Genomic DNA, 23,374 nt, shown 5'->3' on the forward strand with positions numbered 1-23,374 from the left:
TCTCTCAGCAATACACTTCATCATCCAGTTTCCACAGACTTTATTATCCTGAGCTTTGAATGTGGGTGGATGGGAATCCTTGATTAACATTTAAGTTTTGATTCCTGATGCTTTGACTGAATGTCGCCCTCATATGGTCAAACTGTTTAATTACAGCAGCTCAAGAGTTTGGAGCCAAAGGTGAGACGATTAAAAGCTCAGAGTTAAAGGACACAAAACCAACAGCATGAATCCAGAACTCTGAGGACTTTTATTTGAGGACTAAATACACATCTGAGGTGATTTTCATTTCCCAAATACAAGAAGCCATTGTTATTGGTCACAAATACATTTGACAGAATCGGAAGAGAAATATGTTTCTATGAATAGATTTACTATTTTGGTAATCATTAGTCATTTGACGTAAAAATCTAAAACATTTCACCACTTTTTCATTCAGTTAAGTCATTTTTACTTCTTTATTTCCTCATAATTTGTGATTATTTACATGTTGTTTGGACACAACATAAAGAGTTAATGACATTTTTGAACAAATAGATCTTATTTTAACTGACAGACCTGAAAGAATCGCTAAATATTTGAATGTGGGAACTATCAGATCATCAGCTGACTTTAATTCCAGGAGAACTCACTAATGAAGTGTTTTTTCTCCAGACATCAGTGTCAAAGTTGTTGTAATGTTAAAAACTAAAGCAGTTTGACTGAATGATGTCCTGCAGTGTGATGATGTAGAAACAGCTTCTAATATTCTGATGGCTGGAGATAGTGAGACTAAAACAATGGTGTAAAAAAAAAAGTCCCTCATTCAGATCAAAGAATGTGTTAGTGTGGTTAAATGAGCATCTATGGAGGTTAATGAAGCAAAGAGACTGAAGACTGAAGGCTGCTTTAATATCTCAATAATCAATGATGGAGATTACTCTGGAAAAGCATCAACAACAAAACAAAGATCAGTGAGTTGAAAAGTGGCTAATAAAGGAAGAATTAAAGCGATAGAAGACAAACAGCTCCAATCTTTAACTCATGACCAGACCAAAGGATCAGTGAAAACAGGGTTTATTTCATTGACTGTATTATTCTGATTTATTTATCAATTTTATCTGTATTATACAGTCTATGATTCTGGGTCTAACTCCGGTTCTGGTCCTGCCACGGGCTCAGTGCAGTTGCTCAGTCCTGCCGGGAGAGGGCGTTGTTCTTCGGCCTCCTTCTCTACGGTGTCTGTGGTGGGACAAGTTGTGTTTCACTCCGACAGTAATAATTTCTTTGTCTTTTCATTCCGGTTCCCGGTTTGTAGTTGGACCGGGCCGACCTTTAGGGGTTCGCAGAGTTCCAGTAGGAGATTAATTCTGTCTGTGATGTGAACTAACGGTAGTTCGGTCCGGAAGCAGCGTTACCACTTTGGACTTTTTTTTCTTCCGAGGAATGACTCCGTCCGTCCGGTGGGTGAAGCTACAGGCGATTATCGAATTAATTAACCTGGTAGAACCAGGCGAGCAGTTCTCTTCTGTAAACCGGCTCCCTCCGCCCGCAGCAGCTCCTCCGGAACGCACGGTGGAGCTCGCCTCTGTGTAGCTGTTAGCATCAGAAGCTAACGGCTATATGAACTGTACTGATATTTATTGTAGCTGTTAGCATCAGAAGCTAAATGCTATATGAACTGTAGTGATATTGTGTAGTTGTTAGCAGAAGCTAACATGACCTGTATTTGCATTCAGTGTAGGTGTTAGCATCAGAAGCTAACGACTACATGTTCTTATGTGGTATTTAGTGTAGCTGTTAGCAGCAGAAGCTAACGGCTACATGTACTGTTGTGACATTTAACTTGAGCTGCGTCACTTAACGGACGGTTCGCTCCGGTAACGTAGTGGCGCCGGTTCTGGTTCTGACCCACAGGTTGGCTCACATCTCTGCCCTCGTTAGAACTGAATTTAAACGTCCCAGTTTGGAAACTTCTCCTGATTCTCGGTGTGTGCCGCGCAGGAGAATGAGGAGCAACGTCCGGCGCAGCTCTCCGCCGCGGGATGCTTCAGCGACACTAGCCGCCTCCTAAAGCCGCCTCTGGTGTCTGATCCTGCGGCAGCTCCTGGGCGCTGTCGGGGCTTCGGTGGAGTGAAGGTCCGCCTGGAAGTCAGATTTCCTGTAGAAGGAGGAGGAGGTGAAGATGGAGAACCTGCTGGAGCAGTTGCTGCAGAAGGACCTGGGCGGGAGGCTCCAGGCGGGTCCGGAGGTCCTGGAGCTCCTGCTGGACGAGGAGAAGTGTCCCGACCTGGAGCAGGACCAGACGGCGCTGGACCGAGTGGTGGACGCCGTGGCCAGCTCCTGGGTCAACTCCAGCAACTTCAAGGTGGGTTGGTGGTTTGAATCCTGTTGCTGTGGTTTAACTGGGCACTAAAATATAACAGAACCAACACAGAAATGTTGCTGGTTTGTTTCATTTACTGTCTCCTGGTTTATTTCTTTATCCAGCAATTTTTTGTTTTGGCTGTGATTTAGTAGAAACCACAGAAAGAAGCCGCTCACTTTAAACCCACACATTACAAATTCTAGTCCAGTTTTTAGTTTTTTCTCCTCGGTCTCCTGTTGACAAATGTCACATGTTTTCATGATCAGCTGACCTTCTGTGGGTTTAGTAAGACACTCTGGCTGCAGCCTGTTAATTAGTGTAATCACTAATTAATTGCACCCAAGCTTACGTTGTCAGTGTCTGTTTTCTTTCTTAGATTACTGAGTTCTGTACAGTTTCTTCCCACAGTCCCCCATGGAGGTTGATGGAGTAACTTGTGCATATCTGAGCTGCTGATTTCCACAGAACACCAGCGTTTGTGTGATTTCTGCAGGTTCATCAACACAGAGATGACGGTGGAGCTGCTTCAGGTTGTCGTCCTGTTTTAATGCAGCGAGCAGAGCAGCAGCTAAACATTCACTTTAAACATCACTGTTAGAGAGCTACAACCTTTGAACATCGTTGTCAAACTCATTTTAGTTCAGGTTCATTCCTCATTCAGCCCAATGTGGTCTCCAGTGACCAGTAAATTACGGTGTAAGAACTTACATATAAGTCCAAATTTTTCCTCTTTTAGTGCAAAAAAGTCTAATCTGAAAATGTTTACATTTAAGGAATTATCTTTTTATTAAACATCATGAACAACCTGAAATTTCTTCAGAAAAATAAATTCAGTTTCATCAACATTCAGCCTCAGTTTATCATTTCCACATTAAAACTTCCAGATCACAGAGTGTCGACAAAGAAACACAACATTTAGTCATCTGGAACTGAACCAGTGAGGATTTACTGGAGGAAGAAAACCACAGAAGTCAGACAAAAACAAAACAAAATATTACAAAAACAAGACACAAAATGGCAAAAATGAGACAAACGACATGAAACAAACAAAAAAAAGACAAACGATTACACAAAAAAGTTATCTCTGGTCCTGATCCTATCTCTAGTCCTGGTCCTGGTTCTATCTCTGGTCCTGGTTCTATTTCTGTCTCTGGTTCTATTTCTAGTCCAGGTCCTGGTCCTGGTTTTATCTCTAGTCCTGGTCCTGGTTCTATCTCTGGTCCTGGTTCTATTTCAGTCTCTGGTTCTATTTCTAGTCCAGGTCCTGGTCCTGGTTTTATCTCTGGTCCTGGTTTTATCTCTGGTTCTGGTTCTGATTCTATTTCTGGTTCTGGTCTTGATTCTGTTTCTGGTTCTGGTCCTGGCTGTATGTCTGTCTGGTCCTGGTCCTGATCCCATCTCTGGTCCTGGTCCTGTGCTGGTCCTGGTTCTATCTCTGGTCCTGGTTCTATCTCTGCTCCTGGTCCTGGTTCTATCTCTGCTCCTGGTTCTATCTCTGGTCCTGATTCTATGTCTGGTCCTGGTTCTATCTCTGCTCCTGGTCCTGGTTCTATCTCTGCTCCTGGTTCTATCTCTGCTCCTGGTCCTGGTTCTATCTCTGCTCCTGGTTCTATCTTTGGTCCTGGTTCTATCTCTGCTCCTGGTCCTGGTTCTATCTCTGCTCCTGGTCCTGGTTCTATCTCTGGTCCTGGTTCTATCTCTGGTCCTGGTTCTATCTCTGGTCCTGGTTCTATCTCTGGTCCTGGTTCTATCTCTGCTCCTGGTCCTGGTTCTATCTCTGGTCCTGGTTCTATCTCTGCTCCTGGTTCTGGTTCTATCTCTGCTCCTGGTTCTATCTCTGCTCCTGGTTCTGGTTCTATCTCTGCTCCTGGTCCTCGCAGACACACACAGATGCGCTGCCCTGGAAACGCAGCATCCTGTGGTTGCCGTGGTGACGGTGGGGCAGTAATGGGGACGAGTCTCCCAGGTGAACGTTTGGGCTCTGAGCTTCATTTACGTCTCCATTAGCCCAGTTTTCTTCCCGCTGAGGCCGACAGGAAGTTGACAGGAAGTCAGTGTGGACCGACTTCCTGTCTGCTGGCGTAGTGTGCCGTCAGTCTTCAGGCTGCTCTCAGTCGGTGAGCATCATGGCAGCGTTTACACGAGATGCTGTCAGACGAGCTGTGGAACCCAAATCTAACAATCATGTGTTTTAATTTTCATGATTTACTGTTTAATGTGTAAATGTCACGACATGGCAGGAAAAATAATCCTCACAAGTCTTTTTCTAACTGGTAGAAAATAGAAATCTTTCAGTTTGCAAGAATAAAAAACTGTGAAAAGCAGGATGTTGGACACTTTCACATTTCAACTAACTTCCCATTTAAGTTTAAGCATCTTTAAAGATGTCATTTCACGTCTTTCTATCTCCATGCTTCCTCTCCAGACGTTTCCTCTCTACTCTGCTCATCGTCTGGAGAAAGATGTTTCTCCATGCTGAATGTATCTCCAACAACCTGCTCCTCTGTTCTCTGTTTCTGAACCATGCTGCATTTATTTGATTCATCCAGTAGCTTTGGTTTCATCCAATAAACTGAATTTTCTTGTTGTTGGTCACACGCTTCACTTCAGATCTTTTTTTTTTTTTTTTTTTTTTTAACAGGATCTGGTGCAGCCAGTTTATTATTGGTGATTATTTTAATGGGAATGAAGTGATTTTGATTAAATATCACAGTTTTAATCACGTTGGTATTTTCAAGAACTTTGAAAATTGAAAATCTCTTTGTTTTGTTTTTACAGATTGTGGCTGATAAATGGTGTATTTATTTTTATTTATTTCCCAGTTTCAGAAATTTAACAGTCTCATTTAAACATTAATTAAAACACAACCATAGTTTATTAATTTTGCACATTCTGCTTTCTGTTGTAATCTTTTGATCCTTCTCTAAAAATGTTCTGCACGTTGACACCAAAACACTGCATACTTTTTATTTGTCTGCTATTATTTCTTCAAAGTTTGCCATTGTGCTATTAAAAAATAAAATAAATTTTGATAATTGACACAGAACAAATTTAAAGATTCGCCCCATTTCTGTAAGTCTGTCAAAGAAATTGTTAATAATAATCTTCAGCGTTTAATCAGTGACGTCTTTTTGTAAATAAAGCTGCAGTGACGGTGAAGCCATGTTGGATTGTAGTTCAGGTGCAACTCCGCCATGTTGGATTGTAGTTCGCATGCGGTTCCTACGTGAGTGCAGTTTGTAGCGCCGTAATATGTGGAACGTCTCTTGATTTGTAGTCCAGATGCAGGTCCATCACGTTGGATTGTAGTTCGTATCTTGTTCATACTTCAGTGGAGCTGAAAGCGCCATATGTGGATCCTCTGTTGATTTGTAGTCCGGGTGCAGGTCCGCCATGTTGGATTGTAGTTCTCATGCAGTTTCTCCGTCAGTCCAGCAGATGTCACCGGCTCGCCGCACGCAGAGTTCCGTTTTTATTTTTACCGCGTCGTTTCTCTCACATTCTAAGAGAGTTTCCAAAAATTGCACCAGAACCCGAACTGAGAGTTCAGGAGGTGCGTATGTGTTGATATGGTGTCAGCAGGGAAACTCTCACTACGCGTTCATTGAGCTTCCCGAACCACCCCATGACAAGGAAAGTTAAGGAGGACCGGCTCTGAGAGCACATTGTGAGATCCAACTACCGGCTTCACTCATGGTTGCAGTAAAAATTACAGTTTTATCTTACAGGAGGACAGGTTAGACATTTGTCTATGTATTTGATCAGATTAAAAGTACTTATTTTGCCTATGTTCTGCTTTATTGGAGCATAAACTCTTGGTTTTGTCATTACCCATAATCCTTTGCAGCCTGTATTCAGACTCTGTGTCCAACGCTGTGGCTGCAGCTTCTCTGTGCCGGTTTTTCAGCTTTTTTTCGTTCTTTTTTGTGTTTCTCAGGTGGTTTTGCTGGGGATGGATATTCTGTCAGCTCTGGTCAGCAGACTGCAGGAGAGATTCAGGACGCAGGTTGGAACCGGTGAGCTGCTTCACTTTATTTACATTTACAGTCTATATAACAAAATAAAGTACAAGAAACTAAAGTTATTATGAATTAAGATTTATTCATGCCATAAATATTTCTCTAGTTACACATTTGTTTATAACAGATAAATAAATGCATTTACTGATAAGTTTAAATTGTTTTAGTAATTATTTCTTTTTAATAATAAACAGAAATAAATAAAATCTTACTAAATGTATATATACTAATTCTGTATTTATGCATTTATTTCTAATATGACATTATTTATTGATTTGTTTTGTATTTAATATTAAAGAAAAATAAAGAAAAATGTACTAAATGTGTATTTGCCATTTATTTATGCAATACATTGTCAGTGTATGCATTTGTTGTTGAAATAATTATTTTTTTCTATTTCATATTGAATAGAAATAAAGATAAATATACAAAATATATTTTTTTATTAATGTATGCAATACATTTTGCAACAATTCTTAATTTCTGCAGTTATTTATAATAGATAAATAAATGCATTCACTTATGTTTACTTGAAATATGTTTGTCATTTATGTATTAAATAAAATCTCTATTTATAATATATTATTTAAATGATCATTTTTAATATTAAATAGAAATAAAGACAAATGTACAATGCATATTTGTCATTTATTTATGAGATAAATAATAATAAATCAATTCATTTATTTTATTTCATTTTTGAAATAATATTTGATTTGTTTAATTTTAAATAAACAATAATTAATATTTAATAAAAATAAAGAAATGTGCAAAATCTGTCATTTATGCAATAAATTTACACATTCATTTATGTATTAAATAAATATCTATTTGTGGATTTATATATAATATTGCTTTAAAAAAAGAAAATAGTTCAAATACTACCAGAAATTCTAAATGTATTTATATGATCATGTAATAGTGTTTCTGCTTTGTGCTTTTTTTGTAAAATGTCGTCTTGGTGTCATCTATGGCTGCTGGCTCGTACCGTTGTGAAATGTGTAAACCTAAAATATATTTTATTTAGTACCACAGAGCAAACAGATGCAGATTTTAGTGAAAGAGGAAATATGAGGAGCAGACTAAACGTTGTTTTCAGTGTTAAACGTCGCCTGTGTTTCTGTGTCGGCTCAGTTCTGCCCAGTCTGATGGATCGACTGGGAGACGCCAAGGACCAGGTCCGAGACCAGGACCAGGCTCTGCTGCTGAAGATCATGGACCAGGCTGCAAACCCACAGGTTTGACCCACTGCAACAGCTGGACGACGACTTTACTCTCTCCTTTCATGTATCACTCTTCTATACGGTCTTCATTTTACTCTGACGGCTGCAGGTTGTAACAGAAGCGTGTTTCCTGTGTTTTCCTCAGTACGTTTGGGAGCGAATGATGGGAGGATTCAAGCACAAGAACAGCCGGACCAGAGAAGGACTCTGCCTCTGTCTCATCTCAACCCTCAACGTGTGAGTAGATGTTTGATCTGGTGGAAGAAGAAAGAGTTTACATAGAACTGAACTGAAGCTGACGAGGACAGATTAATGTTAAAGGAAATGCAGTGAATATCTGTTTGGTTTTGTGTCGACATTTTTCTGCATTTTATACGTTAACATGCATTTAAAAGAACAATTCATTCACAAATTAATGATGGCTGCTAACGGTTAGTCTTTTTGTGTCATTTATTAGTTATTTCAACATCATTATGTGTCTTTTTTGTGTCATCTATTAGTTATATCGGTATTGTTATGTGTCTTTTTTTAGTTAATGGAGCATGCTTTTGTGTCTTTTTGTGTCATTTTTGTGGTATTTAAGCATCATTTTATCATTTGTGTTATTTTAGCATTGCTTTGTGTCTTTTTGTGTCATTTATTAGTTATTTTAGCATCCTTTTGTGTCTTTGTTGCTTTGTGTTAAATTTGGCATCCTTTTGTGTCTTTTGGTGTCATTTTTGTGTTATTTCATCATCGTTTTGTCTTTTTCTGTCATTTTTTAGTTATTTGAACATGCTTTTGTGTTATTTTTGTGTCTTTTTGAGTAGTTTTTGTCATTTTAAAGCATTGTTTTGTCATTTTTGTGTTATTTTCGCATCGTTTTGTGTCCCTTTTTTTCATTTTTTTAGTTATTTGAACATTCTTTTATGCTATTTTTGTGTCTTTTTGAGTAGTTTCTGTCATTTTTTAGCATCGCTTTGTCATTTTTGTGTTATTTCAATATTTTTTGTCATTATTTTAGCAGTCCCTATTTTTCTTTTGTTTCTCTGTGTAATTTTTGTGTTATTTAAGCATGCTTTTGTGTTATTTTTGTGTCTTTGCTGTCATTTTTTAGTTATTTGAGCATCCTTTTGTGTGTTTGTCTTTTTGTGTTAAATCTGACGTCCTTTTGTTTTTTTTCGTGTCATTTTTGTGTTATTTGAGCATGGTTTTATATCACTTGTGTCTCTTTTTGTGTCCTTTTGTATTTTTTAAGCATCATTTTGTCATTTTTGTGTTATTTTAGCATCAGGTTGTGTTTTTTGTGCCATTTATTAGTTATTTAAGCATGATTTTGCGGCACGTTTTTAGTTATTTCAGCATCCTTTTGTCTTTTTGGTCTTTTTTAGTTATTTAAGCATAATTTTTCTGAAAATACTTCATCTGCTTCAGTGTGACATCTTCAGACTGCTTGTTTTATTCAAAGAAAAGCAGCAAATCTGTCTATTTAGAAGAGAATCATTGCTTTTATATCAACTTTTACAATAATTACTATTTTGATACAAAAAAAGAATCAGTTACAGGATTTTTTTTAAAGTAAAACTGTCTAAATTCTCTGATTGCAGCTTCTCAAATGTGAATATTTTCTAGTTTGACTTGACCTCCTGTTTAACTGAATATTTGAGCTTCTAGTTAAGATCTGGTTAAAATAAAACAACAGGAAATGAAGGCGGTGTTCGTAGAAGTTGAGGAGCTTCAAGCAGAATCCACTCAACGTGTCGCTCAGTTGTTGCTCAGAGAGTCTCTTTTCAGGGTGGAATCTTTGTGTTTTGTTCTTCCAGGTTTGGATCTCAGAGTCTGACGCTCAGTAAAATTGTTCCTCACATCTGTAACCTCCTCGGAGATCCCACCAGTCAGGTAGGAAAAAGGTTTTTATTTTATCAGCAGAAAGCAATCTCAGTGGAGCTCCTCCTGTTTCTACATTTCTGTCCAGTTGAAGAAATGAGTCACAAATAAAATCAAACAAGAAATATGTATAATAACATGGAAGCAATGAATATAACAACAGACAGCAGTTGCACATATTCAGGAAAACATTATTCAACCATCTCAGATTCTTATAGCGTAGAATTTGGTTCTTTGTGGAGATATTTGTGTAGTTTTTGTTTACTTTCTGGGGCACATTTTCTTAAAAAGTGACTCGTTGACCCATTTTCAGCAGGTTTTTCTGCACGTTGATTTTTCATGCTGGCAATAAAAAGTATTTGATGTAAAGCTAAAATTTCACAAACATTTTTGTAAATACATTAATAAGAATTCAGGCAAATCAGAGATGTAAAAATCTGATGTTCTGAGATGGAACGACCCATTTCAGCTTTTATGTTTTTAATTATCTGACTTTATTTTGTAGAAATCTGTTTTCTCTTTGACAGTAAACATTAGTTTATTTTTTAATTGTATGGACTTTAAGCCAAGTTCGATTGACCATGATTCACTGTTGAGCAGCAGCTAAAGGAGAAAACATCAGCAGGAAGTGGAGCCTTTTATAGACATGCTTACCTGTGGCAGGTAGACGGTGATGGTCAGAGGTTTGTTTTGCTGTGTGACTGGAGTGTTTCTCTTCCTGGAACAAGAGAGAAAAACCCCATCAGATCCAGTCTGAGCACATAGCTCCTTGTTTCCTGGTGTTCAGATTAGTGAAAACATTCTGTAAAACAAACTGTGAAAATCTGATGGTACGGATGCCAGAAAAAAAAAAAGTTCCAATTAAAAACTGTGAAAATAACAACTCCAGTAAAAGCAGCATCATTTTACAGTTTTTGTAAAAATACAGATGTTTGATGAGACACATAAATTAACACTTTTAAATAAGATTTTACTAGTTATTATCTATCATTTAACTTATGAAAAGTCAGTCATAGGAGTCAGAGGTGTGTTGGTGGGAGCTTGAATAAGGCCCTTAACCATGTCTGTCCTGCTCTGACCCCTGACTCCAACAAGCTGGGATGTATGAAAAGAGATCTCCTCTTGTGCGATTAATGAAGTATATAGAATTCATTTCACTCAGATGATCAACATAAATACCAAATGCTTCTCCTTTGGAACAGACTGGTGAGGATGTCCAATCAGAGAATCACAAAAAAGGTATTTTATTGGGCCGTCTCCAATCTTCACCCCTGGGCATATGAGTTAAGTCTTTATTTCATTTGAACAGCTCATCATTTATTTTTCATGATAGGTTATTATGTGACATTCAGGAGATGAGGAGTTATATGTTTCTGAGGTTTAGAGATAAATGGTCTGTTGGTATTTGGTATAAACCAGAAATGCGAACTTATTGTCTTATAAAGGGAAGATACAATGTGGAACCTTTTGTGAAGTATAAGTAAAAGACAGAGATCCCTGTGTGCTCTGTTACACTCAGGAACATTAGCATTAGCTCTAGAGACTGGGAGGTTAAATGCTGCTCCAGAGAAGGACAGACTTGGTTTGTTGTGTTATTTAGGTGAAGTTGAGAATGAGGTTCATTTTATGTTTTATTGTCCTCGAGATGAAGATGTAAGGGGGGTACTTTTCAGTCAGATGTCCTCTGTTTATTTTGATTTCTTTTCGGCTGGATGACAAAAACCTAGCTGGAAGCTGGAGAACCTAGCGTTATGTTTGAGAAGAGGAACCTTTTTCATGGCAGAATTTCTTTGCCAGGCCTGGAATAAAAGGGAGCATATTTTGTTTAAGGACCAAGCAGCAGAATGCTGTGTGTTTTGTATGTATTGCTGCAATACTATTATATTGGTGTCTTGTAAATCCATGACGGAAGGGCACCCTTGTGTGCATGACACGAAAATAAAGACATCAATCAGTGATCTGTTTGACGAAGTAACTTCGAGCACCAACCAGCTGCACCTGTGCTGAATTAGGTGAAGTCATTTGGAAGACAGGAAATTCTTATACAATCACTTGTTTTTGTATTTTTGTTTGTTTGTTGTTGTTTTTACATGAAGCAAAATTAAATTGACCGTGATTCCATGTTGAGGAGCAATAAAAGGAGAACACATCCACAGGAAGTGGATACCTTGTATAGACATGTTTACCTGTGGCAGGTAGACGTCAGTGGTCAGAGGTTTGTTTTGTTGTGTGACTGTAGTTTTTCAGAGCATTTCTCTTCCTGGAACAAAAGAGAGAACAATCCCAGCAGAACCAGTCTGACCACATATTTACTTGTTTCCTCCATTCAGTTCTATGAAACTGGGTGGAGCCAACATGTGGCGATAAAAGAGAGCTGAGTGGCTCAGACTAGTTCCAGTTGTCTCACTTCTCTGAAAGCAGAAACTTATTCAGTCGCTGCTGCTTCGAAGAGAAAATGGCTCAGAAAGAAGCCGAGCTTTATTCAGAGAACATCTCTTGTTCCATCTGTCTGGATCTCCTGAAGGATCCGGTGGCTCTCTCCTGTGGACACAGCTACTGCATGGACTGTATTGAAACCCACTGGGATGGAGAGGACCTGAAGACAACCTACAGCTGTCCTCAGTGCAGGAAGACCTTCACACCGAGGCCTGTCCTGGAGAAGAACGTCCTGTTAGCAGAGTTAGTGGAGGAGCTGAAGAACACTGGACTCCAAGCTGCTGCTGCTGATCACTGCTATGCTGGAGCTGAAGATGTGTCCTGTGATGTCTGCACTGGGAGGAAGATGAAAGCCTTCAAGTCCTGTCTGGTCTGTCTGGTCTCCTACTGTGACAATCACCTTCAGCCTCACTATGAGTCTCCAGCCTTTAAGAAACACCAGCTGGTGGAGCCCTCCAAGAACCTCCAGGAGAACATCTGCTCTCATCATGATGAGGTGATGAAGATGTTCTGTCGTACTGATCAGCAGTTGATATGTTATCTCTGTTCTATGGAGGAACATAAAGACCATGAAACAGTCAAGGCTGCAGCAGAAAGGACTGAGAAGCAGAAGACGCTTGAGCCAAGTCGACTGAACATCCAGCAGAGAATCCAGGACAGACAGAAATATGTGAAGCTGCTTCAACAGGAGCTGAAGGACATCAGAGTCTCTGCTGATAAAACAGTGGAGGACAGTCAGGAGATGTTCAACGAGCTGATCCATCTCATCCAGAACAGAAGCTCTGAGGTGGAGCAGCAGATCAGATCCCAGCAGGAGACCAAAGAGAGTCGAGTCAAAGAGCTTCAGGAGAAGCTGGAGCAGGAGATCAGGGATCTGGAGAGGAAAGACGCTGAGCTGAAGCAGCTCTCAGATCTAGAAGATCCCGCCCAGTTCCTCCACAAATACCCCTCAGTGTCAGCACTCAATGAGTCCATACCTTCATCCAGCACCAACATCGGTATTCAAAAGGACTTGGAGGACGTGAAAGCAGCTGTGAAAGAGCTCAGAGATAAACTACAAGACATTCTGAAGGACATCTGGACAAACGTCTCAGTGGAAGTTACTGTAATGGGAGGTTTACGGTCAGAACCAAAGACCAGAGCTGAATTCTTAAAATATTCACGAGAAATCACTCTGGATCCAAACACAGCTCACAGCCATCTGCTACTATCTGATGGAGACAGAAAAGTAACATTAATGAAACAACATGATCCGATTCAGTCTCATTATCCAGACAGATTCACTTTTGTTTTTCAGGTCCTGGGTAAAGACAGTCTGATTGGACGATGTTACTGGGAGGTGGAGTGGAGGGGAGGAGGAGGAGTTGATGTCGCCATTGCAAACAATAGAATCAGCAGAGAAGGAAGCTCACGAGAATGTGGATTTGGACTCAATGAGAACTCTTGGGCTTTACGATGTCACACCAGCAATTCTAAATTTAGGCACAAGAACACCGGAACTTGCGTCTCTTGTCCTCTGTCCTCCAGAATCGGAGTCTACCTGGATCACAGTGCAGGTATTCTGTCCTTCCACAGCGTCTCTGAAACCATGACTCTCCTCCACAGAGTCCAGACCACATTCACTGAGCCGCTACATGCTGGAGTTCGACTTTATCATTCTGGAAATTCTGCAGAGTTCATTAAACTCACATAGTGTCAAAAACCTGGATATTAATGTGCTAAAGAGTCAAAAGCCTGGATAGTAATGTACTGAAGTGTGAAAAACCTGGGTATTAATGTAATAAAGGGTCAAAAATGGATATTAATGTAGCAAAGGGACAAAAACCTGGATCTTAATGTAGTATATTGTCTAAAACTTGGATATTAATGTAGTATATTGTCTAAAACTTGGATATTAATGTAGTATATTGTCTAAAACTTGGATATTAATGTACCTAAGTATCAACAACTTGGATGTTAATGTAGTAAAAAGTGTAAAACCTATATATTAATGTATGATACTGTAAAAACCTGCATAATAATACACAACATGGAGAAAATGGTGAGGAATCTTTATGTTAATGTACTAAAGTGTGAACTGAACTGTAAACTGTAAAATATCAAGCTGGTGAATAAACTGTAACATTCTGAAACTGTAAAAGTGTGAAAATAACTGTCAAAAATTATGTTTTTTTTAGCTGGTTTAAATCAACAAGGTTTTTGATGTGGAAACTGTTGACAGTTTTGTTTTTTCATAGTTAATGACGTAAACTAAGACATTTGTGTGGAGTGTTTACTAGTTATTGCACCGTATTTATGCTATGAAATAACAGTTAAAAATGTATGACTTTTCACTCTTGAGCACACATTTATTCTGCAATTCAACAGAAGAAAAATCTCAAAAACAATTTTCAGAATTATTTCTGTATTTATTTCCAAATTCTTGATGTGGATTACTTACGGTTCTGTCCTCTTTTAATACAGCTTTTTAATACATCATGTACTTCAAAACTACTTTTGTGATTTCAATCAATTTTATTTGAAAATTTGCAAAATAATCAACAATCTGTATTTTTTCTAAATGGTGTTTCGTTTGGTTACAACATTTGGAATAAACTTCTCCCACATAGCCTTCCACGTGTAGAGAATATTGATTTTGCATTTTCTTTTGTGTGTAGGTGGATGATCAATGCAGTTTAAATTATTACTGTGTCTTGTGGAGCGTTTGCTGTTGCCATAAAGATGCTCTGCAGTGTTTCTGGTGTTTGACTGCCCTCTGATGGTGAAGTCCAAACACTGCAGGACCGACTCAGCTGAGGAGACTTTCAGGGATAAAACTGTAGATCTGGTTTCCTCTGATTGGCTGCAGAAGTCTGTCATCACCAGAAAGACAGGAAGCCCTGCCCATGACCCTTCCTTCCTGAAGCCAAGCATCACATTCTTCTTCTTCTGTGGTGAAAATAATGAGTGGATTTTATCAGGCCGAGCAGGAAGGCAGCAGAAAACTCTTAATACACACAGTCAGGCTGTTCACAAAATAAAACTAGTACATTTAATTCTGCACATAGATTCAAGTATAATCTGAAAAATATGAGTCACTTGAGCAGAGTGATTGTATAAATAAATAAATGGAAAAAGACATAGAATAGAAAGACTTTATTGATCCTCAAGGGGAAATTCTGTCATTACAGTAGCAGCAGAAAGAGTAAAGAGATCACCAGCACAATACAAATAAATTAGAAAAATATACTCAAGTACGAAATGTACCATGAGTGAAAAAGTACAAAAGTAAACCGTAAAGTATTAATGTACTAAAGAGGCAAAAACCTGGATATTAGTGTAGTAAAATTCCATAAACCTGGATATTAATGTACTAAAGAGGCAAAAACCTGGATATTAAAGTAGTAGAGTCTCTAAAACTTGGAAATTAATGTATTCATGAGTAAAACATTACTAAAGTAAACCGTAAACTATCGTATGCAGCAATATACTTGAGTAAAAATATGCAGTGAAATGTGAGAGTCGTGCGATAGTCTTGATATAATGAAAAAAAATGATTACTGAGAGAACTTCAAGTGACTCTTAATTCCTTAAAAGATTCCTACTTGATGGAAGCGTGTCCATTGTATCGCCATGGTTTGTGCTGATGCTCAGTTTTTGTCGTTGTCTTGCAGGTGCGTGATGGAGCCATGAGCTGCCTGGTGGAGATCTACCGCCATGTTGGAGAACGAGTGCGAATGGACCTGGGGAAGAAGGGCCTGCCACAGTCACGGTGCGTTCAAGGCCTGGAAACTCAATACTGGCTTACAAAGCAGAGATCTGTGGGGTGCTATAGTTGAGTTATTTCTAATATTTACAACCTTTCTGTTTAGTACTTCCTGCTATCGAGACTCCACCGTGTAAACACCGTAATAACCTCTGCACAAATCAGCCTTTAGCATGCTTTCTTAACCTCAATATGAAATAGATCGGAAAGTATTGAAGTGGTGAACACAAACTTAAAACATTTCATGTGTTTTTCAGCCTCACAGGTGCTCATAGCAAGAATCTAAACCAGGTATTTTGTGATGTAGAAGATTACAAAGTGGCACGAAACGTTAGAGGTAATTCCTGAAGCTGAACATGTCAACAGAATAGATAAGTTTAATAACACTGATTGTGGAAAAAACACTTCTACAACCAATGGCTACTTGTCACAGATGTGTTCACAGACATGCCAGAAATTTTAACCAGTAACAACTACAAAACACTTCAGTACATTAATATCCAGGTTTTTGACATTTTAGTACATTAATATCCAGGTTTTTGACTCTTTAGTACATTAATTTCCAGATTTTTGACTCTTTATTGCATTAATATCCAGGTTTTTGTCTCTCTAGTACATTAAAATCCAAGTTTTTGACTCTTTAGTACATTAAAATCCAGATTTTTGACTATTTAGTACATTAATTTCCAGGTTTTTGACTCTTTAGTACATTAATATCCAGGTTTTTGACTCTTTAGTACTTTAATATTCAGGTTTTTGACATATACATGCATTAATATTGAAATTTAGTATCTTTAGTGTGTTAACATGCAAGTTTCTGACACTATGCAGTGTTTCCTTTAGGATTTTTTTCAGTAGCGGCAGCAGGCTCTCTGGGGAGCCATGGCAGCGTTAACAAATGACACTTGACTGCAGATTTTACTTTTACAATTGAGTTATTAAATAGCCAATTGCAAATAGCTTTTTAATGGCTAAATGTAGAAATAAATAAAATAAAATAGATAAAATAATTTGAACAGGCTCATCTGAAAACACAGTCAGGAGTTACATCATCAGTAAACTATTGCTAGCTTAATGCTATCAATAGTTTACTCACGTTAGCAATACCGAGTTAGCACCGGACTCAATTAAATGAAGCTACTGATATGTTACGTAATGTTCACTGGCCATCAATATTTTGCAAATGTCTATTTAACTTGTAAAATATATAATAAGTTATTTTAAGTTTATAGTTTTTCTATGATAAGTCACTGCTCTATTTTCCAAGACGACCCTCCAGTGACTCTCTGACCTGGTGCCTGGGTGCTTGACATGACATCACTTTCAAGGCCGCGCTCTCGCTAGTAATTAACGTCGTATTAACCTGACGTATCAAAGAGTAGATACTGAGCAAGATAGTTATCTGAAGTTTACCTCAGTACTCTCGAGGACCTGACAGTGCAGAAGTCTGCTGTGAAGGTGGAGACATGTGGCGGTGGTGTATTAGCAACAATAACAAAAAAACATTTTAAAAAAAACCCACTCCTGAATTAATGTAAAAGAAACACTGCTATGTGAGTTTAATGAACTTTGCAGTGTTTCCAGCATAATAAAGTCGAACTCCAGCATGTAGCGGCTCAGTGAATGTGGTCTGGACTCTGTGGAGGAGAGTCATTTTCTCAGAGACGCTGTAGAAGGACAGAATACCTGCAGTGTGATCCAGGTAAACTCCGATTCTGGAGGACCGAGGACCAGAGATGGGAGTTTGAGTGTTGTACCAAAATTTATAACTGTAGGTGTCACAATATAAAGCCCAGGACTTGTCATTTAATCCAAAAGCACTTTCAGATGTGCTCCCGGTTCTGCTGATGTTCTTGTATGAAACTGCGACATAAAGTCGATCTCCTCTCCACTCCACCTCCCAGTAGCATCGTCCAGTCAGACTCTCTCTGCTCAGGATCTGAAACCAGTCAGTGAATCTGTCTGGATGATCAGGATAAAAGTGGTGGCATGTGATTACCTTTACTTTTCGGTTCCCTTCAAATAGTGACAGCTTTCTGTGAGCTGTGTTTAGATCCAGAGTGATGTCTCGTGAATATTTTAAGAATTCAGCTCTGGTCTTTGGTTCTGGTTCTGGTTCTGGGAGAAGAACATCTGGTTGAGTCCCTGTCCCTGAGATGTTTGTCCAGGTGTTCTTCAGACTGTCCTGTATTTTATCATTGAGCTCTTTCACAGCTGCTGTCACGTCCTCAAAGTATCTCAGAGGACGGATGCTGATGCTGGATGAGTGTGTGGACTCACTGAGTGCTGACACTGAGGGGTATTTGTGGAGGAACTGGTTGTGGTCTGATGTATCTGAGAACTGCTTCAGCTCAGCGTCTTTCCTCTCCAGATCCCTGATCTCCTGCTCCAGCTTCTCCTGAAGCTCTTTGACTCGACTCTCTTTGGTCTCCTGCTGGGATCTGATCTGCTGCTCCACATCTCGGCCTCTTTTCTGGATGAGATGGATCAGCTTGCTGAACATCTCCTGACTGTCCTCCACTGTTTTCTCAGCAGAGACTCTGATGTCCTTCAGCTCCTGTTGAAGCAGCTTCACGTCTTTCTGTCTGTCCTGGATTCTCTGCTGGATGTTCAGTCGACTCACCTCCAGCGTCTTCTGCCTCTCAGTCCTTTCTGCTGCAGCCTTGACTGTTTCATGGTCTTTATGTTCCTCCATAGAACAGAGATAACAGATAGACTGCTGATCAGTGCGACAGAACATCTTCATCACCTCATCATGATGAGAGCAGACGTTCTCCTGGAGGTTCTTGGAGGGCTCCACCAGCTGGTGTTTCTTAAAGGCTGGAGACTCATAGTGAGGCTGAAGGTGTTTCTCACAGTAGGAGACCAGACAGACCAGACAGGACTTGAAGGCTTTCATCTTCCTCCCAGTGCAGACATCACAGGCCACATCTTCAGCTCCAGCATAGCAGTGATCAGCAGCAGCAGCTTGGAGTCCAGTCTTCTTCAGCTCCTCCACTAACTCTGCTAACAGGACGTTCTTCTCCAGGACAGGCCTTGGTGTGAAGGTCTTCCTGCACTGAGGACAGCTGTAGGTTGTCTTCAGGTCCTCTCCATCCCAGTGGGTTTCAATACACTTCATACAGTAGCTGTGTCCACAGGAGAGAGCCACCGGATCCTTCAGGAGATCCAGACAGATGGAACAAAAGAACTTTTCTGAATAAAGTTTATTTCCTTTATGAGCCATTTTCTCTTCAAAGCAGCATCGACTGAGTGAGTTTCTGCTTTCAGAGAAGTGGAACTAGTCTGAGCCAGTCAGCTCTCTTTTATCACCACATGTTGGCTCCACCCAGTTTTATGGATCTGAAGAGAGGGAACAACTGGATCTGCTGTGTTTGGCAGCGGCAGGAAGAGGGAGGGTTTATAGACTCATTCCAGGAAGAGTAGCGCTTTGAAACACTCTGGTTGTGTTCCAGTATCCACAAGACCAAACTGTATCCGCCTCACAGTGATTCAGTACATTCCAATGCACTGGAGGTCACCTAGAACACCAGGATGTCCAGTTACATCTGCAGCCAGCATGCTTTAATGTCCATTCTGAAACATATCACTCTTAATCCATTAATATCCAAGTTTTATTCACTTTAATACATTAATATCCAAATTTTATTCTCTTTAATACAGTAATATCCAGATTTTTGACTCTTTAGTACATTAATATCCAGGTTTTTGACTCTTTAGTACATTAATATCCAAGTTTTTGACTCTTTAGTACATTAATATCCAGGTTTTTGACTCTTTAGTACATTAATATCCAAGTTTCTGACTCTTTAGTACATTAATATCCAAGTTTCTGACTCTTTAGTACATTAATATCCAGGTTTTTGACTCTTTAGTACATTAATATCCAAGTTTCTGACTCTTTAGTACATTAATATCCAAGTTTCTGACTCTTTAGTACATTAATATCCAAGTTTCTGACTCTTTATTACACAGTAATATCCAGGTTTTTGACTCTTTAGTGCATTAATATCCAGGTTTCTGACTCTTTAGTACATTAATATCCAAGTTTCTGACTCTTTAGTACATTAATATCCCGGTTTCTGACCATTTCGAGTGTTAATATCTAGATTTTCACCATTTAAGTTTGTTAATATCCAGATTTCTTGCTTTTTGTCGTCTTAATTTCCAGATTTTTGTTTGTTAATATCCAAGTTTCTTACTGTTTGGTACATTAATGTACAGATTTTTGCTCTTCAATAGTTAATATCCAGATTATTGACATTCGAGTGTACAGTTATTTAGGTTTCATATAATTGTTGTAAAAATGTGAATAAGTCTCCGGTGAATAAATAATTGCCAACATGTTTGCCAGTTTAGTTGTTTTTTCCTGTGATCTATTCAATTAATTGACCGTTGCTGTTCTGGTGACGACTGCCTGAATAATTGACCCGTCATTTCAACACCTGGATGCATTTATCTTGAACACACTGACCTTAATCCATGGTTTCTAAGGTGACTTTACCGTCAGCACACTGCTATTGTCTAGTTAACTTCAGAGCCACCGATGGCTGGTGCTCCACTGACATTGTGATTATTAGTGTTTGTTCTAATAATATTCCCCGGCAGGCGTCACAGTCTCTCTTGGTTGGGTATTTTTGGATGCAGAGACTCGACGGACTGTTCCTTTGGCCTATTTCTCTGCTCTCTGGGGAGTGTGAAATGAGCCACTTTTCAGTTTTTCAGCGCCTGAAGCCACCACGGTTTATTTCCTGTTTGGTATTTGGTGCTGATCCTCTGCTCCCACTCTGTTTGCAGGCTCAACGTGATCTTCAGTAAGTTCGATGAAGTCCAGAGGTCGGGGAACATGGTCCTGTCACCTGTGTCAGGTAAGAGCCCACCGGCTGCTTTCGTCATTGTGGTTTTGTTTATTGGACTCAGGCTGGTTTTAAGGCCCTGATGGTTCTGGCTGGCTGTGGGATCAACCTGTTGTCATGGAAGTGTTGTTTTGTTGATGTCACACTTTGTACTGTTTCTTGTTGAACGTGGCCTCAAGACACCGACATGTGACGCTGCTCACATCCAAACTGCACCAAACACTCCATAAACTCCATAAAAGAGACCTAAAAGGGGACGAAACAAGGCCCGGGGAACTTCACCTTCAACAGGAGACCCTAAACTCACCTGACAGGAAGTGGACCACTTCATCCCTCTTCCACCTGTCCCAGGACAAGTGTGGTCAGGGATCTGGGTCTGAACTGATGTTCTGAACCCAGATTATTTACAGATCTACTGCAAAAGGGTCAAACCTGTGTGCTGCTTAGGAGTTAAAGTCCGGATGGTTGTCATTATTATGCTGTCATCTGGTTAGGGACAGGGTTAGTGCATCTTTCAGGGTTTTTGGTAATGTTTTTGTGGGGTTTTTGCATCTTTTTGTCAGGGTTTTCTGCCTTTTTTGGTGATGTAGTCTGTTTTTGTGGGGGTTTTTTGCATATTTTTGTGGTAATTTTCATCTTTTTTTAGTAATGTAGTCGGTTTTTGTGGTGTTTTTTTGTCGGGGTTTTGTGTCTTTTTTTGGTAACGTAGTCTCTTGTTGTGATTTTGCATCTTTTTGTCAGGGAGATGTGACTTTTATTGGTAACTTAGTGTGTTTTGGGGCAGGGTTGTGTCTTTGTGTGGAGTTTTTGTATCTTTTTATGGTGATTTTGCATCAGTCTTGTGTTTTTTGGTGTTTTTTGGTCATGTAGTTTCTTTGTATGTTGATTTTGTGTCTTTCTGTGGGTTCTTTTGTGTCTTTTTTGATAGTGTAGTCTGTTTTTGTGGTGTTTTGGATCTTTTTGAGATGATTTTGCATCTTTTAGTTGGGATTTTGTGTCTTCTATGGTAACAGTATATTTTTGTGTTGATTTTACGTGTTTTTGTTGTGATTTTGCATCTTTCGGTTTTCTTTGTTGGTCTTTTTTTGGTAATGTAGTCTGTTTTTGTGGTGGTTTTCCGTGTTTTTGTCAGGATTTTGTGTCTTTTATTGGCAACTTAGCGTGTTTTTGGCGAGTTTTGAATCTGTTCAGAATTTTTGCATCTTTATGTGGTGAATTTACATTTCTTTTTGATAAGATGTCGTCTGTTTTTGTGTTGATTTTGCATCTCTTTGTGTGCTTTTGTGTCTTTTCTGGTAATGTAGTCTGTTTTTATGTTGATTTTGCATCTTTTTATTGGGGTTTTGTGTCTTCTTTGGTGACGTAGTATATTTTTGTGGTGAATTTGCTCATTTTTGTGATGATTTTACATGTTTTTGTGATGATTTTGGATTTCTTTTTGTGTCTTTTTTGGTATAGTAGTCTGTTTTTGTCATGATTCTTGTCAGGATTTGGTTATTGGTGATTTAGTGTGGAGTTAAAGTCTGGATGGTTATGATTATTATGCCACCATTGGAGCAGCGGGTGCTGTTGATAAGGAACTCTGAACGTTCTCGGCCTAGAGGCTAACGTTGGCTCCAGATAATAAAACTGATTTCAGATCTGATTAGTCATCAGATTACTTCATTATAAAGGGTTTATCTTGTGCTTCACTGCACCATAGTGAACTGCTGTAACATTTGACTTTCCATGGTCGACATTCTTGTGCTGTTACAGCGATTCTACGATGTGATTTAAGAAATGGATGTACTTGTTTTTGACAGAATTCTGAACTGTTTCTGTCCGTAAGTCGCAGCGTTTGAGGGAAGCCCTTGAGTTTGCCGTCTTTCAGTCCGAATGCAACCTGAGCGGTTTCTTTGTGCTCTCGACTCAAAGCGAAGTGGAAATCTGAGCCGGCAGAACTGGGACAGAAAGCAGCCGCTCTTATCATGTGTTGTGGACGGATTTTTAGATGTTTCTGTGTTTTTAATCAGGTTCTGAAGGCAGAAATAGCAGTTTGTGCCTCGAAAGTAAACAGAGTCTCAACCCACATATCAGCAATGTGGGAAAATATGGAGACATGGTGCTGAGCATTCATTAGATCTGTTAAATACCCCTAAAAAATCCAAACAGTAGTCCTTTTAGACAGGCCTATTTAAAGCTCCATGGGAATATCGTCCTGATTTTTATAGATTAGACCCTTTTCAAGCCGTGAAATCCTTTTTTTCTGTCACATGGAGGAGAAAACACATCACACAGTCGCAGATGAGGCCAAGAATTTGTAATTATTTCAATATATTTGGCAAAATGATAAAATCAGTAATTTTTTTATGAATTTTTACACATTTTTGCAGAGTTTTTTGTGATTTTGAAGACTTTTTGAGTCATTTTGAGGCCCAGTTTTGTACTCAAGCACAATATTAGAGTCATTTTCTTGCTGTTTTTAATGAGTTTTGAATCGTATTGAAAACATTTCTGTCATGTTGGACGAACTGTTTTGGTGAAATGTTTGGGTTCATAACAACAAATCATGACATCAGTTGCTAGTTTTAAACTACTCTTTAAACTATGTCCTTGATTTCTGCAGAAAATACAGAAAGTCTCCTCAAAAACCTAAAACAATATTATTATTATTATTAATTATTTAAAAAATTTTGACAAATGTTTGCTATTTCGCTCATATTTCATGTGATTTTGGACAATTTGTAGTCATTTTGGAGGCATTTCTATATACTTTACGACAAATTTACAGTCATTTTGGACAGTTTTTTTTCTATTTTGAACAAATTTGGAGTCATTATGGGAAAAAACAATTATCTTGGACTGTTAGTCAGTCATTTTTGTGTGATTTTTGCTAATTTAGA

At 38.9% G+C, this 23,374-nt stretch overlaps 3 protein-coding genes and 1 non-coding gene across 24 annotated transcripts in view; 2 read left to right on the forward strand and 2 right to left on the reverse strand.

The window, feature by feature from the left end:
- The first annotated feature begins 1,254 nt into the window (after window positions 1-1,254).
- Window positions 1,255-23,374, forward strand: part of LOC110969725 (CLIP-associating protein 1-A-like) — a 70,578-nt gene continuing 48,458 nt past the window's right edge. For 19 of the 20 annotated variants that reach the window (XM_051941625.1, XM_051941632.1, XM_051941630.1 and 16 more), the window contains exons 1-7: window positions 1,255-2,347; window positions 6,285-6,363; window positions 7,501-7,604; window positions 7,735-7,826; window positions 9,392-9,467; window positions 15,545-15,642; window positions 20,434-20,504. In XM_051941625.1, the coding sequence (XP_051797585.1) occupies window positions 2,165-2,347; window positions 6,285-6,363; window positions 7,501-7,604; window positions 7,735-7,826; window positions 9,392-9,467; window positions 15,545-15,642; window positions 20,434-20,504 (703 nt within the window). In that variant the 5' untranslated portion in view covers window positions 1,255-2,164. The remainder of the gene's footprint in view (window positions 2,348-6,284; window positions 6,364-7,500; window positions 7,605-7,734; window positions 7,827-9,391; window positions 9,468-15,544; window positions 15,643-20,433; window positions 20,505-23,374) is intronic. The other variant, XM_051941626.1, reaches the window with a different exon arrangement.
- Window positions 5,858-5,986, reverse strand: LOC127532224 (U4atac minor spliceosomal RNA). Its single transcript, XR_007939622.1, has one exon. It is a non-coding gene; the product is annotated as a U4atac minor spliceosomal RNA (small nuclear RNA).
- On the forward strand, window positions 9,477-14,502 carry LOC127531767 (tripartite motif-containing protein 16-like). Its single transcript, XM_051941729.1, has one exon. It carries the CDS (start codon window positions 11,911-11,913, stop codon window positions 13,582-13,584), a length of 1,674 nt encoding a protein of 557 aa, XP_051797689.1. The 5' UTR covers window positions 9,477-11,910; the 3' UTR covers window positions 13,585-14,502.
- LOC127531765 (tripartite motif-containing protein 16-like) lies at window positions 14,365-19,224 on the reverse strand. 2 transcript variants are annotated; one of them, XM_051941728.1, is made up of 2 exons: window positions 17,323-19,224; window positions 14,365-14,819 (listed from the first exon to the last, which is right to left on the reverse strand). In XM_051941728.1, the coding sequence occupies exons 1-2, from the start codon at window positions 18,860-18,862 to the stop codon at window positions 14,680-14,682; spliced, it is 1,680 nt and encodes a 559-aa protein (XP_051797688.1). In that variant the 5' UTR covers window positions 18,863-19,224; the 3' UTR covers window positions 14,365-14,679. The 2 variants fall into 2 exon arrangements, 1 of the variants encoding a protein (XP_051797688.1); XR_007938851.1 differs by lacking the exon at window positions 14,365-14,819 and adding an exon at window positions 15,012-15,197 and having other exon boundaries at window positions 15,229-18,986.

Source organism: Acanthochromis polyacanthus, chromosome 22 (assembly GCF_021347895.1).
Source record: "Acanthochromis polyacanthus isolate Apoly-LR-REF ecotype Palm Island chromosome 22, KAUST_Apoly_ChrSc, whole genome shotgun sequence".
Taxonomy (NCBI): domain Eukaryota; kingdom Metazoa; phylum Chordata; class Actinopteri; family Pomacentridae; genus Acanthochromis; species Acanthochromis polyacanthus.

What these genes read in the sequence shown, in the direction of transcription:
- LOC127531765 (XM_051941728.1), bottom strand. Translation starts at nt 18,862, where the DNA reads ATGGCTCATAAAGGAAATAAACTTTATTCAGAAAAGTTCTTTTGTTCC. An exon ending in TTACCTGGATCACACTGCAG is followed by an intron (nt 14,820 to 17,322) that starts GTATTCTGTCCT and finishes TTTTCACCACAG; the next exon opens with AAGAAGAAGAATGTGATGCT.
- LOC127531767 (XM_051941729.1), top strand. Translation starts at nt 11,911, where the DNA reads ATGGCTCAGAAAGAAGCCGAGCTTTATTCAGAGAACATCTCTTGTTCC.